General features: G+C 44.0%; 1 protein-coding gene across 4 annotated transcripts in view; it reads left to right on the top strand.

The window, feature by feature from the left end:
• The window catches only part of NHS (NHS actin remodeling regulator), a 269,700-nt gene extending 260,714 nt beyond the window's left edge, over positions 1-8,986 (top strand). For all 4 annotated transcript variants that reach the window (XM_074906656.1, XM_074906665.1, XM_074906646.1 and 1 more), the window contains 3 exons: positions 524-3,475; positions 3,951-4,077; positions 4,824-8,986. In XM_074906656.1, coding sequence (XP_074762757.1) covers positions 524-3,475; positions 3,951-4,077; positions 4,824-5,448 — 3,704 coding nt within the window. In that variant the 3' untranslated portion in view covers positions 5,449-8,986. The remainder of the gene's footprint in view (positions 1-523; positions 3,476-3,950; positions 4,078-4,823) is intronic.
• Positions 8,987-18,427: the final 9,441 nt, after the last annotated feature.

Genomic DNA, 18,427 nt, shown 5'->3' with positions numbered 1-18,427 from the left:
AAGCAGAAGGAATGCGTTTATCATAGGGAATAAGCAACCAGAGAACCTATGAAAGAAAGATCCTGTTGCCTTGCAAATATTCTTGGTAGTAAAGAAGTGGATAATGGAAATTCTGAACAGACAGGTAGTCAAAATAGAATTATTTTTAGAAGCTCACGGAGTGTTTTGTCCAACAGCCACTCCTGAAAACTGTCTGTAACTAGTTGACATAGAGTGACAAAAACTGAAAACGTAATATTTATCTTAATATTTACCACAGCAAGATCAGCTCCATGTAAGATCACATTGCAGAAATAGGAGAACTGAGATCACATTGCAGGATTAGGCGAATTTCCCCACCTCATCAGGATGAGGTCTGCCTGACATACTCTTTATAGCAAAGTTAAATTTGGTCCAGTGCTCAGCAAGATTAAAAAAGAAAGAATACAGCAGATTATAATGCTTCTTGGGTTGCTGCGCGGGTCATCTCATGCTGGGAACTGTGGAGCTGTCTCCCACTCACCCGGCTTTCCATGTGTCCTAGATTCAGACGAGTCACCAGTGGCAAGAGAGCGCAATGTGATTGTGCATGCAAACCCAGACTTCAGCTCTGGCAGCAGGAGGTTGGGAACCCGGGACTCGGAGTGCCAGACGGAAGAAATCCTGATAGCTGCTCCCTCACGGCGGCGGATCCGTGCCCAGAGGGGGCAGAGCGTCGTCGCCTCCCTCTCCCATTCCGCTGGCAACATCTTGGTGCTGGCAGACAATGGGGATGCTGTCTTCGCTGCTGCTGTAAGCAACCGCATCCGCTCACGGAGCCTTCCTCGTGAGGGTGCTCGGGCCAGTGAGGGCCATCAGGATGCCACCGCTAAGAGTGCAGGGTATGAAGCAGAGCACTTCCTAGATGGCCAGGAGAGGATCCTGAAAAAGGGGAAGGAGATCTTGAGCAAGCAGGGTTCACAAGAGCACCAGCCCATTAGTTTAACTTGTCCTCAGCACCTGCACAGCCCCGAACACAGCATCGGCGAGAGGGGAAGATCACGGCTGTCAAGGATGGCTGATTCAGGCAGCTGCGAGATTTCATCCAACTCGGACACCTTTGGGAGCCCCATTCACTCTATCTCCACAGCAGGAGTCCTGCTCAGCAGCCACATGGACCAGAAAGATGACCACCAGTCCTCCAGTGGCAACTGGAGTGGGAGCAGCTCCACGTGTCCCTCACAGACGTCCGAAACCATTCCTCCTGCCGCCTCTCCTCCGCTGACAGGCTCTTCGCACTGTGACTCTGAGCTGTCACTCAACACCGCTCCCAACGCGAATGAGGACTCCAGCGTCTTCACAGAGCAGTTTGGTGACCATGCAGACAAGGTCAGGGGCCACAGGGCGAGTTCCTTCACCTCCACTGTGGCAGATTTACTGGATGACCCTAACAACAGCAACACGAGCGATAGCGAGTGGAACTACCTGCACCATCACCACGACGCCTCCTGTCGCCAGGACTTCAGCCCCGAGCGCCCAAAGACCGATAGCCTGGGATGCCCCAGCTTCACCAGCATGGCCACCTATGACAGCTTCCTCGAAAAGACCCCCTCAGACAAGGCAGACACTAGCTCACACTTTTCTGTGGATACCGAAGGATACTATACCTCCATGCACTTTGACTGCGGTCTCAAGGGTAATAAAAGCTATATTTGCAACTATGCAGCCCCAAGCTCTGAGAGTGGCCAGACTGGGAGTATGACCTCCAGCCTGGCTGACTGCGCCTGGCAGGAGTGTGTTAGCCACAGAAGGCAGGGACGGCAGAGCATCTCACTGAAGAAACCAAAGGCAAAGCCAGCCCCACCAAAACGTAGCTCGTCTTTGAGGAAATCAGAGGGCAGCACTGACCTTCCTGACAAGAACGAACCAAAGATCAGCGGCGGGCAGCACATCTCTCACACAGCCAGAGAGATGAAGCTGCCCCTTGAGTTTTCAAACACACCTTCCCGAGTGGAAGGTCTCAACCTGCCAGCCAAGCAGGAGCTCCCCTGGGTAAACCAGGGTGACGGCGGGTTAAAGGACACTCCTTTCGACACCGCTGATATCCCCTCCTTTAAAGATGAAGGTGCTGAACAACCTCACTATGCAGACCTCTGGCTTCTGAACGACTTGAAATCCAGCGATCCTTACAGGTCCTTGTCCAATTCGAGCACTGCTACAGGTACTACAGTGATAGAGTGTATCAAGTCACCAGAGAGCTCCGAATCCCAGACGTCCCAGTCTGGGTCACGAGCCACCACCCCATCCCTCCCTTCGGTCGATAATGAGTTTAAGCTGGCCTCCCCTGAGAAGCTGGCAGGGTTAGCCTCACCCTCCAGTGGGTACTCCAGCCAGTCAGAGACACCCACCTCTTCTTTTCCGACTGCATTCTTTTCGGGACCCTTGTCTCCAGGGGGAAGCAAGAGGAAGCCGAAAGTACCGGAGAGGAAGTCGTCACTGCAGCAGCCACTCTCAAAAGATGGTACCACCTCGGTGAGCAAAGACCTCGAACTTCCAATTATACCTCCTACTCACCTCGACCTAAGTGCTCTTCACAATGTCTTGAGCAAGCCCTTCGCTCACAGGCACCAGCTGCATGCCTTCAGCCACAGCAAGCAGAGCGCAGTCGGGGAAGCCCTGCATCCCAGCCCTCCCTCTGCCCTTGCCATCACGCCCTCTGTTCTCAAGTCTGTCCACCTCCGGGCAGTCAACAAGCCTGAAGGAGGGAAACAGAAAGGCAGCACCCCAGACCTGCTCTGCATACAGGAGACTGCCTTGATGGTGAACGACGTTTCTCCAGGCAAAATGAGGCCACTCTTAGCTAAGAAACCAGTATCACGCCAGTACTCCACGGAGGAGGCCATAATGTCATACATTGAAACTTCCCCAGCAGAAGCAGGACCTGGAAAGCTGCTTTTAGAGAAAAGCTCCTCTTTCAGCGGGCAGAATAGCTGCGAGAAAGAAGCTGTAACTTCAGTAAGTGTGGGTCTGGTTGAAATCAAACCTGGGAAGGACCAAACACACCTGACTGCTGAACATTTGCCAGAAAGCACTCTGAATCAGACATGTGCCGTCTCTGCAGACGGGTTTCAGAAGGGCTCAGCTGTCCTCACAAGTGATGATGAAGCTAAGAAACCTGGCCAGGGAACAGAAACGGAGTGCGACATTCAGCAAGCGCAGGCTCAGCGAGAGCTCTCTGCAGGCAGTGAGGGAAGGCTGGAAGCTGGGCCTGCAGGTGAAAGCCCAGCTCCGGCCGAGGGAGTGGCTGTCAGTGATCAGCTTAAGCACCAACCCGACGTAAACCACCACGTGCCTGGGAATATCAGCTACGAAGCAGAGATGGCAGCAGTGAATTCACTCAGTGAAGTGAGTGGCAAGCAGGACAATGATATCGCATCAGGTATCCCAACCAAAAGTGCCTCTGATGACGGCAGGGCCGATGAGACAGCGGGCAGTGTGGATGAGCCTTCGCTGAAAGGTCAGTTGTGAACTCTTTCTGTGTTATATCTGATCACGTGGCTTTGGACATGACTGGTAGCAGAGTCAAAAAGGAGGCTGGAGTTGCAAAATCGGTTTGCTTCTGTAGGTTTAAGCATAGATCCTCCTGATGCGTTAGCTGGCCAGCCAACTCAAAGATATTTTACACTTTTTCAGTGTATTCAGAGCATATTTCTCTGATACTTATTTCATATGAAAAGAGAAAAGGGAGGAGCACTAACCCTGGGTACAGAGGAGCCTTATTATCACAGCTGTACAGTAAATGGGAGATTCCAGTTTCAGTCCCTAGTGGTGACCCCTTTATGGGCTCCAACATGCAATATATACCAGTAGAGGACAAAGTCTGTATGGTGGTATCAGCGGTTGTGAACCGAGCTGGTGCCTCGCATTGGCGGTGCTGTTGCAAAGCACGCTGGGGTCTAACTCATATGGTGTGGCCTCTTTCCTTGTTTAAGAGTCATCTCCAAGCGATGAGTCCATCATGTCTCCACTGAGTGAGGAGTCACAGGCTGATGCTGAGGATGTCTTTGTGTCTCCAAACAAACCCCGCACTACCGAGGATCTGTTTGCAGTCATTCACAGGTGACCTAACCTTGCAGCAACGGGAAATGGTAACATGCAGCGCTGCATGGGTACCCACTAACAATAGCTACAGGATGGTTATTCAGTGGTTAGGTCTTGTCCTGAAACTACCCTCTTTAATTTATTGAGATTAGTCTTCTAAAAGGCAGCTTTTAAAAGATGCTTTCCTATGGTCTGGTGTGCACTTTGAGTATCTTCATGGCATGCGTAGGGTCCTTTACAGATAATAATATCAGGCTGTTCTCTTTAACAAACATACATGTCTCCAAAGAAAACTACCTGTGGTGGTTCCTGCTTTCTGCCTTCCAGCTCAATTCTGGTGAGTTGTTCTAGCAAGAATGATGAGAAGGCACCTCTTCAATTTTAGAGTATTTTGTATGCAGCTGAAATTTGCCATCACAACTGAAATGACAGATTTCTGACATTAAATAGGGTACACTGAATATTACTATTACCTAATACTCTGCATGAATTGTCACGTTTTTAAAGAGCTGGCTGTGCATATGTTGTTTTAGAAGAGCTAGATGATGTTGAGAGGTACTCTGTGGCTCAGTGCCTCATTCATTGCACAAGAGCTATCGTGGCTTAAAGTGAATCAGCCACTGCTAGCCTCTGATATTTGACAGGAGGATTATGAGAACTGTAGCTAATATGAAAGCACAGTCAATCTGTGAAACTCCAGACCAGCATTAAGTGTTGTTCTATAAAGATAATGTATGAAAGAGTGTTCCTTTGTGTTTTTACAGATCAAAAAGGAAAGTTCTTGGGAGAAAGGATTCTGGAGACCTTTCTGTAAGAAACAGATTGAGAGCATCATCTGGGACCAACAGCCAGACCCCCGCCAGCAGCACACTGCCCGCCAGCAATGTGCCACCAGCCAGCAGTGTGGGCACTCCCATTAGCAGTCAGAGGTCCCCCGGGCTTATATACAGGAATGCCAAAAAATCCAACACATCCAATGAGGAGTTTAAACTACTGCTCCTTAAAAAGGGCAGCCGATCTGATTCCAGCTACAGGATGTCCGCCACGGAAATTCTGAAAAGTCCTATTTTGCCCAAGTCCCCTGGTGAGCTGACAGCAGATGCCCCACAAAGCCTGGAGGAGTCTTCCCCAGCGGCGAGCCCTGATGCATTGTCCCCACTCTCCCCCTGCTCCCCCCGGGTCAATGCAGAAGGATTCTCCTCCAAGAGCTTTCCCATGTCAGCATCTTCGAGAGTGGGGCGCTCACGGGCACCTCCAGCAGCCAGCAGCAGCCGGTATAGCGTGCGGTGCAGGCTGTACAACACGCCAATGCAGGCCATCTCCGAGGGAGAGACAGAGAACTCAGATGGCAGCCCTCATGACGATCGGTCTTCTCAGAGCTCAACATAGGCTGCACGGGCACCAGAGCCAGGCTACCAGCACCACTTGGGCTCTGTAAGGATGTGAATATAAGAGGCCAATGCTGTAGCAGTCCACACAAAAAAAAAAAAAAAATTGCAGGGCAATATCGATGCTTAAATGTGTTTGTGTTTGTAAGATGCTGGGGAAACAGAGGACTACAGCTGTAGCTATTTATTACATTACATTTTCTAAAAGGAGGAAGATACTCTGTGTCTGTTCTGTTTTCTTTTGTCTTCATTCAGTTTGTCCCATTCTCATTTCCGTTGTTACTGTAGATTTCAAGGCTATACATTTTCCATCGAGTTAAAAGTGGGTTTGTTTTTTTTTCCAGAAGCTGCCCATCTAGAAACAATTCCCTCACTGGAGTGCTTCCTTAGGGAGAAAAATTAAAAAAAAAAAAAAAAAAAAAGCTCTTGAGGATTGGTATTTTTCTACACTAAAATGAGCTGAAACAAAATTTAGAAGAAATGAACAAAACATATGTAAATACCATATTTTTGATAAAAATTTGTAAATAGAATTATCAAAAAGTGGATGTGGCAAACAATTTACTGCATAACAACTTTGTTTATAGACGACAAAAGAAGTCAAATGTAATAACTGTATTCTGTGAATACCATTTTCATATCGAACATAAAAAATTCATATGGCCACCGATAACCACTTTCAGTGTGACAAACCTGGAAGACGACATTGAGCAGTGGAAAGGAGGAATTCTCCGCCTTACCTAAGGAAATGGAAAGGCTGACAGCAACGGGATTAAAGTAACCATTTGTCTGTCTAAGGCAGCTCTGAAGAAGCTAACTGGAAAGCACAGCTGGGAGGGTTACTGTGAGGATTGGTGGGGAAGGCGAGCATGCTTCTGACAGAACAGTTGTGTCTGATGCAAAGCCCCAAAGGGTCCCATCCCACAGCCTCCCCTGGGCCTTTATTCTTGCAGGGATAGCTTCAGAGAGAATAGATGTGAGAAGAAATAGTACTTAACTTTCATATTCCTATTAGGCTATTGGGATACATAACACGGTCATAACCTGGTAACTATAATCTTTAAACACAATTAGTTTCTGGTTCATAAAGGAAACAAATAAATTATAAGCATGCAGAAGCGCTTTCAATTTATCAGTAAATATCCGCGATGAGTTTTCAGTGAAGCTTTCTCTTTGTGCTGATGAGATTCATGCTACCTAAATATTTACAAAAATGACACTGTGAAAACGTAGCTGGGAAATAGGTATGTGTATGCATTATTTATATTCATTGCTGAGCTGGGAAGGGGAAAGCTCTGGTTCATTGTGCCAGCCACGTACAGTTGGGATCTTGTCTGGGTTTACCAGAAACGCAGAACAGGGTGGGGGACTGGGGTGGGGTGGGAAAGGAGACAAATCAAAGCAGCTGCTTTGATATAAATGAAGGCAGGGAAATAAAAGCTGAATTACTTGAAGTTACTTGAATTTTCTCATCTTAAAAGTGCAAGAACATGTACTTTTAAAACTTAACCCATGAGTCGCTTTATACTTTTAATTTTTAAACAGAATAAAACCAACAGGCTTGATTCTCCTTTGGGCCACCACGGTTTCCGTTGCTGTAGCCCCACGTGTGCTACTCAGAGAACAAGGCCCTCTGTCCAAAATTGATGCAGTTGGTGTTGGTTGCCGTAGGATATGGTTTGGAATAGAGAAGAGATTAGTGCAGAGAAAATAGTGCGAGGAGGAATGTGGTGTGCAGTAGGACAAGTCGAGTAGGATGGCAGAAAGAGCGTACTTTGGAACTAAAGAAATCAAATAAAAGGTGGCTTTAAGCATAAGTAAATGATAGGGACGCAGGATGTGTGAAATCGGTTTTTACCCTTTTTTTGCTTTTAATCATGTAATGCATAAAGCTGAGAGTTTTTTAAAAAAAGGAAGAGCATGTTTTAAAGAGGAAGGTTCTGCCTAAAACTGTTACAATTTTAAAGAGTCTGAGCAAGTCAGAATGGTTTAACAAATCCCAAATGTTGTTCCCCATAAGGTTCACATCTGATTTTGTCTAGTGCTTGCCGCAAAAAATATAATTCAGGGTTTCCTACCATCCTCCTGTGTAGCCTGGTTGCATTCGGTGTGCAAGGTAGTTGCTGTGCATGTGGTATGTGCATTGGGAAGACGGATGGTCCATCAGCTGAAGGGCTACAAAATTGAGAAGTCTAAATGATCTAAAAGTCTAAAATAGTTTTAAAAAAGATAGTGGGAGCAAGGTTTTGGAAACAAAAGGCTAATCACATTAGTAGCTTGGTTAAGAAAATAAGTCTGAACACAAGTGAAGTGAATGAATGAGAATGTTTTAAGAGGAAACGTTTAGTGTATAACAAACCACTTTCTGGAGAATGTGAGTAAAGGAAGTGTAGATATTGGGCAGAAAATCCTTAGTTTGTCATCTTTGGTCATTTTCCTTAAAAATTTTACCAGGAGCACTTTTACAACACGTTTAATAGTCCTGAGTTAAATAATCATTCAAAACTGTAAAGAGAATACAGCTGAATTGACTTTGATGATATCACTTTTTATTACCAATCAATAATTTTTTAGAGACCATAAATAAATATATATACACTAAAAAAATTTTTTTTACTGGAATGATGAGGCAATACTTCATGGACAAAATGGCCACAGAACAATGCCATTAGAATATAGCCTTACTTCTTTTGTTTAATTTCCTAGTTTATATTTAGCAGATTGAAACCCAAATAGAGAGAAATTCTAAATCCACTATGAAGAAACGAGTTCATAACAAATGTGGGAGTCAGAGGAAGATGAATGGCGGGGACCCCTGTAGCGTTGCAGCCATGCCATTAAGGCACCAGAGGACAAGCTGTAGAGCAAAGAGAACATCACTCACCTCTTGAGACAGGGTACAGCACATGCTTCAGGTAACCGCTGAACCGTCACTTCAACCTACAGTTCCGTTGTTTGCACTGATGTTATGGAAATTATTTCTGAAATTATACAGCTGTGTGTTCTGAAAAAAAAAAAAAAACAAAACATTTTCCCCCCCCTTTTTTTTTCTTTTTTGTTGTTGTGGCAGCAGAGAGGACATGGAATAGTTGTAGCAAATAAAGCATATGTTTGCTTTTGCCAAAGGTCAGTGATTTGAGTGCATTTGCTGCAATGGTGGCAGATAGAGAAATACTGTAGGTTATGACTTAAAAGAACTAAAAAAAAAAAAAAAAAAAGAAGGTTACAGTGTAACTATTTTGGTACTAGCACCAGTTCATGCTGGCAGAAAAGACAATGGTTTATGGACTTGCATCCATTTTGTATTTTTGTAATATTTGTAAATACGAACTTTTTAAATTGTTGCAAAGATGGTTTCTTTTGTAAAATGTTTTCAAAGTTTACATTAAATCCAAGCCTTTGTATATTTTAGAGCTGTGCAACACTTTAAGTCTTGTATTTATTTTTAGTAAAAACGGTGACAGTTTCATTGTGAACCCCTCTCAAAAAATGTGTTGGAAAAGTTTGATTACCTAGAAAGTGTGTATAGAAACTGCAAATAAACGTGACTGCAATTAAATCACACCTTCTCTTTACTTTCTTGTAATGACATGTGCAGGCTACAAGGTAAGTCTCAGCGCATTACACATTTCAAACCATTTAATTGTGTTTTCTCTTCACCTTATTTTTTTTTTAACAAACAACTGAGTAAGGGGAAATCTGTATCCAAACTGTCATTAACTTTAAGTAGAATTTTGCCCACAAGTACAATTTTGCCAGAATATAAAGACTGCTGAATTTGCCCCCATGTCTTTTACAGGCAAGAAGAAGGTAAGAGAAGGGAAGCTGGGATGAAAAATAGTGGAAAGACCACTACTTTATCTTCAGCTCGAAAACAAAATGAATTGCAACGCTTCAGACCCAAGGCACTCCAGTGACTGAACCTTACCAGATAAGGCAAGCCACGGGCAAAAGGCAGGCCATAAATTACGAACACAAACTTAGAAGTACAAACTCTACGTTTTAAAATTATTTGATTATCAGGAGATTGAGAAGTCAGGACATGGAAGTTAAGAGTTTAAGTGATAGCCCCTGCCATCTCTTCGAAAGTGGCAGGGAAAGGGGAGGGGAAGATTGCGCATCATAAAACTTTGGTTTCAGCTGTCATTTTGTCAGTAGCTTTGTGACCCTTTACTTGGTATTTAAAAAATGCAAATGGGGAAAAAAAAACCTGAAATGTGCAGGTCCAGTGCCTTAGAGCATGTGGAAAAAATCAGCTTTGGGGAATGCTGTTGGCTATTTGCAATCATGCTTTGCAAGGATATGAGGATTGCCCCAGTGGGTGTGGTCTTGGTCTCCAAGTAGGAATCAGTTTGCATAACATGTTTTAACCAGATGGTCAAGCAGTTAATGATTATATAGATTACTACCTGTTGTACTGTGTGCCTTCCCCAATCCAGAAATACAGATAAGCAAGATCTGTAGGAAGAGCTTACTTAGCTGGTAGAGGCAGGCACAAGCTGGTTTTCATCTGCCCACTGTATGCCTGTATATTTTTTTCATGCTCAGTGGAACAGAAGATTAAACATTAGACTACATAATATATACCCAGAGCTTTCTTATATATACAAGGTGAAATCATTGTAACTATTTACAACATATGTGAAGTCAGTGACTTTTGTAAATCTGTAAAATCCAGGCTTCAGTGTGTACCTTTGGGTATGTGTATGTGGCATACAACAGTCAGGCCCATCTAGTGATAATATAAAAGTCTGTAAATACTGTAAATAGTATCATTGTATATACAAGCTTTTCTCAGGTTGTACTATCCTGCTTCTCAGCAAAGCATCCCACCTTGCTGTATAGATATATATAAGAAATGTATATAACCATGCATGGGAAGAGTTACAGATTTGGGGTGGGGTTTTTTGAGGATAATTAAGCACATGGGTGTTAAAACTTAGATTGCACCTTCTCCCCAGGGTGGAATTAACCCCCACCCAACAAATATTCCTATATGCTCTTCCTATACACTCTTCCTATAGTGTTCTCAGAGACTTGGCAACTCAGGCCACACACTCAACCTGGTGGAATCCTCCCTGAGCCAGCAAGAGGGATGCATGTCTTAATCTCCATCTCTTGCTGGAGCTTTTAGTGAAAATAGAGAGGCATTGATCCACAACAGAAATCCCGTTTCAGGGAGGGGACTAGCGCAAGCATTCATTGCAAGTACTGAGTGTTAGTGCCTGACCACAGGAGCGCCACTGGTCATGTCTGTCTGCTGCTCTGTGAAACACAGATACTGTCTGGGATTCAAGGGATCCTCCCTAGATACGGGTCCAATCACCAGATTGCAGCCGCCCATCTTCTCCTGGTACCTGGCCCACCTTGCCTTTTTAACTACTTTCGCACATTCGCATCCTCCTGAAACTCTTCTAGTGCCCAACATTATTGGTCATAAGAATCCTTCACTGGGTTCTCCTAACTTCTTGAATGCAAGTTACCCAGTTCTGCTGACTGAAGATGTCTGTCTTTCCTTCAGTATGAATGAAAGAGGTTTTATATTATATCATCTGTACTCCCCAAAGAGAAAACTGAGGAAAAGTATTTGTAAGGAATCCACATCCTCCAACATAGGCTCAAGGTCAGGACAACAGGTAAGCAACTAAATACAGGGTTCCCGCTAGATTCACTTGCATTGCTATCTAATCTCCCCCAGAGTTGGAAAATCAAAAAGCCACTCTGAATGTTAAGAGAAATTTATCTTACAACAGATGTCGGCATTCTCAGTTAAGTTTACTGTTTTCTTAGAAGGTAAATTAAAAACTTGTGCAAAACAGTGATGGCAGTGACAGCATCATGGATAGGAGTGGTAGCTTTTGTGCACTTTCACTCTAAATAGGTAGCTGTCAGTTTTTTGTGGGTTTTTTTTAACAAAATATTATCAAGCTCTGACACAAATATTTCTTACTATTGCCTTTTCAGAAAAATGCTGCAAACCATAAGCTGTTTCTGTGAGGAAACAACTACCCCTACATCTCCCTTTTCACTTCACTGGCATCTTCATTTGGGGTGACAGGAGAGGCAGGAACTGCTCCCTCAGTCTGAAAAGAAGAATAACAAAGGCCAAAGAAATTTCTTGATCAACTCATAGGTTAATTCATACTGTTCATCCGTATTACAACAACATTGTCCACACCTAGCAGTGAGGTACTGAGGCAGAAAAATAAGCCTTTTTGCTAATGGCACCTGAACAAATAAGAGAAGCCTTGCCCTCTAATAATGGTTTTGCGATAGTTTTGATTTAGCGTTAGACTGCTTTCTTTTTCTATCACTCAAAACCCACACATCTACAAAATAAGCAATCATCCTTTGAGTTTCCTGTGGAAATTCACACTATGGTTTTCACTGAGACTGAGAAAATTAAGTAACATGACCGAACCTGTGTCTTGGCCAGTCTCTTAATGAGTCACACTGAATCTAGGTCAGGTGGCTTAGTTCTATTACAAGCCTCCAAAGCTGAAAAAATAAATCATCAGATTAAAAACATTTTTATGAGTAAAAAACATTCAAAATCTGTAGGAACATGGCATTCAGTTCCTAAGTGGTCAAGTTTATTTATATATTTAAAAAGCTGGCACAGGACTATTATACTCTTATTATATTTAGTGTTCATCCTTTAATGTTCTCTTTTTAAAATGTACCTCTTTTTGGCATGCATTAAAGGCTTACTCAGCAGCAGACACCCTTACATAGTTTCTTCATTATGGGTAATGAAAATAAATGGGTTTATGACCATTTAAGAATGGTAGAGCCCCAAAAATGAATCCTTTAAATTGTTCTTCACCCTTTCACTGTTTTCTTGGGTTTTGTAGATAATTTAAGAGCTGTCCCAAAGCAAAGTGAATGCAGTATAGACCATACCCTCTAAGTACTGATGCCAGACCATATTATCCTAATGCTGTGATCAGGTTGTAAGGAACTGAAGGAAGTAATTCCCCAAACATTCATCAACACATAAAACACATAAAAGGACAAACTGGCCTTTGTGATTAGTCTTAAGGAATGTCACCCAAGGGAGCAGGAGTGTATCAAAGGATGCACTCCCCGCTCCCTTGCAGTGGCATTGCCAAACTCCTCAGATAAACTTCAAAGGGGGAAAACGTGGACTGAGTGAAACCAAATGTTTCTTATCAAGCACAAGGACCACACTGCAGCAAGAGCAGAGGAGGACGAGGAAGCTGGTGAAGGGCCTGGAGAACAAATCCTATGAGGAGAGATTAAAGGAGCTGGGCCTGTTCAGTCTGTGGAAGAGAAGGCTGAGGGGAGACCTCATCACTCTCTACAGCTACCTGAAAGGACATTGTAGAGAGGTTGGTGCTGGTCTCTTCTCACAGGGATTAGAACAGAACAAAACTGCAACAGGGGAGGTTCAGACTGGTCATTAGGAAAAAAATTTTCACAGAAAAAGTGGTCAGACAGTGGAATAGGCTGCCCAGGGAGGTGGTGGAGTCACCATGATTCTGTGGTTCTGTGATTCTATGATTCTAATCACTGGCTCCATTGCATAAGCCCAAAGAGGTGACATTTCTGCCCCAGAAGCCAGATGATTGCTCAAGCAGCATGAAGTCAGCAAAAATCTGTGAGAACTGAGGTAGAAGTAAAACCAGCAGGGTAAGCACAACCACTGAGTCAATCGGACAAGAGGGTTGGTCCACTCCATGCCCCCTCAGTGTATGTGCAGAACCATGCTCCACCTTTTTCCTTGTCTCTCATGGAAATGAGTTTGTGGACTACCTGTCTCTCTTTGTCCAGTATGCTCATCAGATGGTAAAATGAACTTAAAAGGCAAGAGAAAACTGCTGTGTGTGCACCCACCACCCAAGATTACCAACCTGAGACATCACTGGATCCAGGGGTGCTAACTAGATTTGACTCTCTTTCTCCCCTTCCCTTCCCTTCCCTTCCCTTCCCTTCCCTTCCCTTCCCTTCCCTTCCCTTCCCTTCCCTTCCCTTCCCTTCCCTTCCCTTCCCTTCCCTTCCCTTCCCTTCCCTCCCCTCCCCTCCCCTTCCTTTCCTTTCCTTTCCTTTCCTTTCCTTTCCTTTCCTTTCCTTTCCTTTCCTTTCCTTTCCTTTCCTTTCCTTTCCTTTCCTTTCCTTTCCTTTCCTTTCCTTTCCTTTCCTTTCCTTTCCTTTCCTTTCCTTTCCTTTCCTTTCCTTTCCTTTCCTTTCCTTTCCTTTCCTTTCCTTTCCTTTCCTCTCCTCTCCTCTCCTCTCCTCTCCTCTCCTCTCCTCTCCTCTCCTCTCCTCTCCTCTCCTCTCCTCTCCTCTCCTCTCCTCTCCTTCCTTTTCTTTCTTATAGATTTATAAGAGATCACATTACTTATTATGCTTTTCCAAGTTTAAGTTGTTTCTACCACAAGTAAAACAATTTAACCAGTCCTTTGGTGTCATTTCACCTTAATTTAACCTGAGGGTTAACAGAACAATGACAATATGGGCTCCCAGTCCAGGTCATGACACTGGTTCTGTGCATTTCACTTTGCCAAGCCAGCTGAACCATCAAGCAAATCCTGATAATGTAAATTTAGACTGTAATTTCTGCAACTTTCTACAACTTCACTTGTCATTTGAAATGTCCAGCACTACAAAATGCCAAGTTTCAAACCCAAAATGAAGACATTACAGAAAGAGATAAAGTAGGTAAACTGATATTTTTATTTTACTGGAGCCAATAACCATGAGTACCAGGAAAGATTGTCAACAAATTAATTTAAGGAAATTTCCTGTGCAAACTGATCCAAGAAAAAGAAATTCTTTGTAGCTCAGGTTTTCTCACTTCTGGAACTATGATTCTGCATTCAAATGCATTAACTATTGGCTGACTGATTTCCCTATAATAACCTCCTGCCTACCTCCACTTCCTTAAATTTTATTGGCAAATCTATCATGCCTAGATGATAGCCACTGAAACAACATTTATAGAAATATAGAGGAATGTCTACTACTTTATATCTTCAAGACAAAACTTTCTAAAACAGCATGCTGTAACTCACAACAGAGGTGTTACAGCCTCTACTATATCAGATCATTCCTTGAAATTTAGCTTTGCTACCTAAAGACTGAACTCCTCTTAGCCCTACTTTAAAATTAATCTTTCTTCTCCTAGCTCCTCCAAATACCGTTGCCCCACAAGACTATGGAAATCAGATAACCAACAAACTTTTTCAACCTGTTTTCTTTCAAAGCAACATTTCTTTATCCTTGCCCTGAGTACTTCCTTTCCGCTGTCAGCAGTATCCTCTATCCCTTGTTCTGGTCAGTGTCTCAGTGCCCATTCAGCCCCTGTGGCCTCTCAAAACCTACCTGTTCCCAAATCATTCTTTTCAGGGATTGCTTCCTCACGTCCATACAGAATGTTGCCCTACCATAAAAAAGTTCCTCTGTTTCTGCAAAAAAAGGAAAAGATAAAAGCTGGTTTTGAATACAGCATTGTTGGCTGGGCTCCCAATTACTCAGGCATTGTCCAATCATCCCAAATTTTATGGGAAAATGAAACTCTCGCTTACTTAGTGCTCTTTCAGCCCAGTACTTTAACTGGAAACCATCACAAAATTCTGATGTGTTTTGGTGAAGAAACTTGTGTAAGAAACTGGATGTACTGCACTGATTCAGTTCAAGATGGGGCTTCTAGATGCTGGTCTTTCACCTTGCTATCTATGTCAAAGAGAGAAAAGGCTTTTTAAAGGTGCTAAGGATGAGAAAGTGATAAAGAAAGCATTGATGCAGTCTGCTCAGTTGCTGGCATATGAGTCCCTGAGACCGCAGCCCCTCTGCAGTTGCTGGTGCAGACAATCTCAGCCCACTGCCCCACAAATATGCAGAGCTGTCCGGGACTCCCCTGGTCCCCAACAGTCAGCCCCTCCATGGCTGCATCCGTAGAGACACAGAACCACTCTCGGACCCTGTGTTGGCCGGGGCACCCTGATACCCCAGTAGTCACTACCCTTTGGTCTTGCCCTTTAGACACACACACATACCTCCCTCATCCCTTGAGACCCCCCAGACCCTATGGCCTCTCCAGCAGCTGGCTAGGACTCCCCTGGTCCCCAGTAGCCACCTGTCCCATGGTCTCATGTCCCATGGTCTCACCCTTAGAGACACCCCTGGCTCCCAGCTCACTTCACCTACCAGCTGGACAATCCAGCTTGACCTTCACTAGTGCTCACATGCTCACTCATACACCTGCATTTGCCCCAACTGCTGCAGCACAGGTACACGGGCCCTCCAACACATGGCCTGACTCCTGTTGCTGCACTCAGACCCCCATACACATGTGTGCATAGAATAGAGAACTTGGAGAGCTAGAAATGAGTTTAATATGACAATACACTTGTTCCTTCCCAGTTCACCTCAATTAATCCCTTTCCCTGCTTTTGGTTCATCCCCTAAATGCCTCACAGTAAGTCCTGTGCAAGCCTGAAATGCTCTTCCCCCATAATGTGCCCCATTCCCCTAGGCAACAACATCCCCTTAGTCTGAAAGATGTTCTAGTGTTGACTCATTTGATGGGTTTCATGCCTGGACCCTGGGCATGAGACTCTGCTGGGGCAGCCCTGGGAGGGGCCCAGCCAGGGCCTTTGTTTCTTTGAGTCCTTACTTCAAGTTCCTGCCTGCCTCTGTGCCCCTGGGCTCCTCCGGGCATGTTGAGAAGGGCCTTTGATGGGACAATGGCCTCTGTGATACAGAGAAATGATTACTTGTTTTGAGATTTATTTACTTATTTACTTATAGAAAGCTGCTTAGCAACTTATTTACTTATTTATAGCAAGTTATAGTAATTTTTAAATATTGCTAAGAATCCTGCTTGCCCAGAATGTTCTGTGGAATTTTACCAAGGACTACTGTGTTCATAAAACAAAGCAGTTCACTGTGAAAATCTAGCACGGATTACAATGTTCAGCAAAATATTATACTTTTGTCCTTCAGTAACAGGTGGCTCTAACTAGTTGGAATTTTGCTAATGAGTAAAGATAGCCATATACGAATGGTAGAAGTTCTATTGGTTCTCTTAGATAAGATAGAAAGTAAACCGTCTGAAAAACACTCTTGTTATTCAAGAAACTGGCCAAGAGAATCTGCGCATGCTCCGGGGAAAAAACAAGGTGAGAAAGACTACAAGCCTTCCTCCCAAAGACCCCCAAAGGCAACCACCAGGAGGCGATGCGCAGGTGCAAAGATGACATAAACTGTTGACATCAGCCTTTAGAACTAACCCAGCCTTACTCATGCATACGTGTTTGTGTTACGGAATCCAATGAATATGGATATCCACACTCTATACGTTTTTGGTAAAATGTGCGATGGGTGTTCAAGCTTTGTGGAGAGATCCCCTTGCACCCCGGCGCTGGAGTAAACATACCTGCTTTAGAACTCTATTCAAGTTGTAGAGTCTTTTTCCGAGAATCACCTGGGAGTAGCCAGGATGGTGTTAATTGGATTTCCCCCCACCACCATTGTCTCTCCTTGCTCCTTTGTGGGTGTGCAGACCAGCTTTTAGTGGGGGGGATATTAGGTTATGTGATAAAAGATACAAGCCATCCTCTCTCCTTGCACAGCACTTTGCAGACATCTCTTTCACCTCCTGGTAGAGCTTTTGGCCGGAGCTGCAGGGACTGCCCTTCTATAGCCTTGCTTTAGTATCTCCATGGCATTGCTAAACTATGCTTTGGTCCTGCAGGCTGTCGTATGGCATTTCATTGCCCCAAGCCACGAGCGGATCCGGTCCCATCACCATTCTGGCTCTTCTTTGAATCCCTCCCCAAACATATTCCCCCAGGGAAGTCCCTGGGCCTCCAGGGGTAAGTGTGAGCACACTCAGGGGATGCCTCAGCAGAATGTCCTAGACCTGCCGACCCTCCCTATGCCCAACACAGAATTTTAAAAAAGAAGGTCGGTATATATAGATGAAGAAGATAGAAGTAGGGAAAAAAAACACATTAAATTGTTAATATAGTAGGTGAGGCTGAAATTTCTACATTTTGTCAATGCCAAAGGCCCACAGCATTCTTGTATGAACTGGAGCCCTGATATCCAACTATGTACAGCTCAGTGAGAACAACCTTTGCAGCTGTTGATACTCCTCTGTATCTGAGCTGGGTTTCTCCCATTAAGAATTGTGAAGAATATGGTGGTGATTCATGTTAAAAATATAATGACTTCAATATGAGGAGCATGGTGCTGATGTTTTGCTATGTACATAAGTTGAAAGAGATTTATTGTAGTTTTATTGTTAAAACAGTTTGGAGGTTTTTTATAAAGTAAATACAGACTCATATGAACAGTTATTGCAAATGTGGAAAAGTACTGGAAAAACCCCTGTCAGAAGGACTCTCGTTTTAGCAAGAAAAGGAGTGGAAAAACAATGCCAGAAAAGCTGAGAAGATTCGAGAAACTACACTGTGCTCCAAGAAAATGGAGCAGAGGTTTGGGGAGGCAATCTGTACCCCTTACGGGAAGTGCTTATGGGAGGAAGCGCAGGGGGAACAGGATTTGTAAGTGTCCCCCTCAACACTGGAGACGTGAGAGCATTCGAGAAAGAAATGAGAAAACTTAGATGACCCATTAGGGGTATCTGAAAGGCTTGATCAATTCCTGGGACCTAACATCTGTACCTGGAATAAAATGCAGTCAATTATGGGAGTCCTCTTTACGACCGAGGAAAGGCAATGATTAGATAAGACGGAATGCGTTTGTGGGAACTGCAAAATCAAGCAGAGCTGCCGGCAGATCAGAAATGGCCCAATGTCCGCCCTAACTGGGATCATCAACAAGAACAGGGCCGATAGAATATAAGGGACCTTAGAAATTTAACAGTGGCCGGCATTAGAGAAGCAGTTCCTCGGGGGCAAAAACATTAATAAAGCCTTTAGCGAACATCAAGGGAGAGATAAATCACCCACTGATTGGCTAGAAAGATTAAGAAAGAATTTACAAACGTA

Source organism: Athene noctua, chromosome 1, assembly GCF_965140245.1.
Source record: "Athene noctua chromosome 1, bAthNoc1.hap1.1, whole genome shotgun sequence".
NCBI lineage: Eukaryota > Metazoa > Chordata > Aves > Strigiformes > Strigidae > Athene > Athene noctua.
Note: the sequence above shows the minus strand (reverse complement) of the source record. Positions and strands in the feature narration are given on the sequence as shown.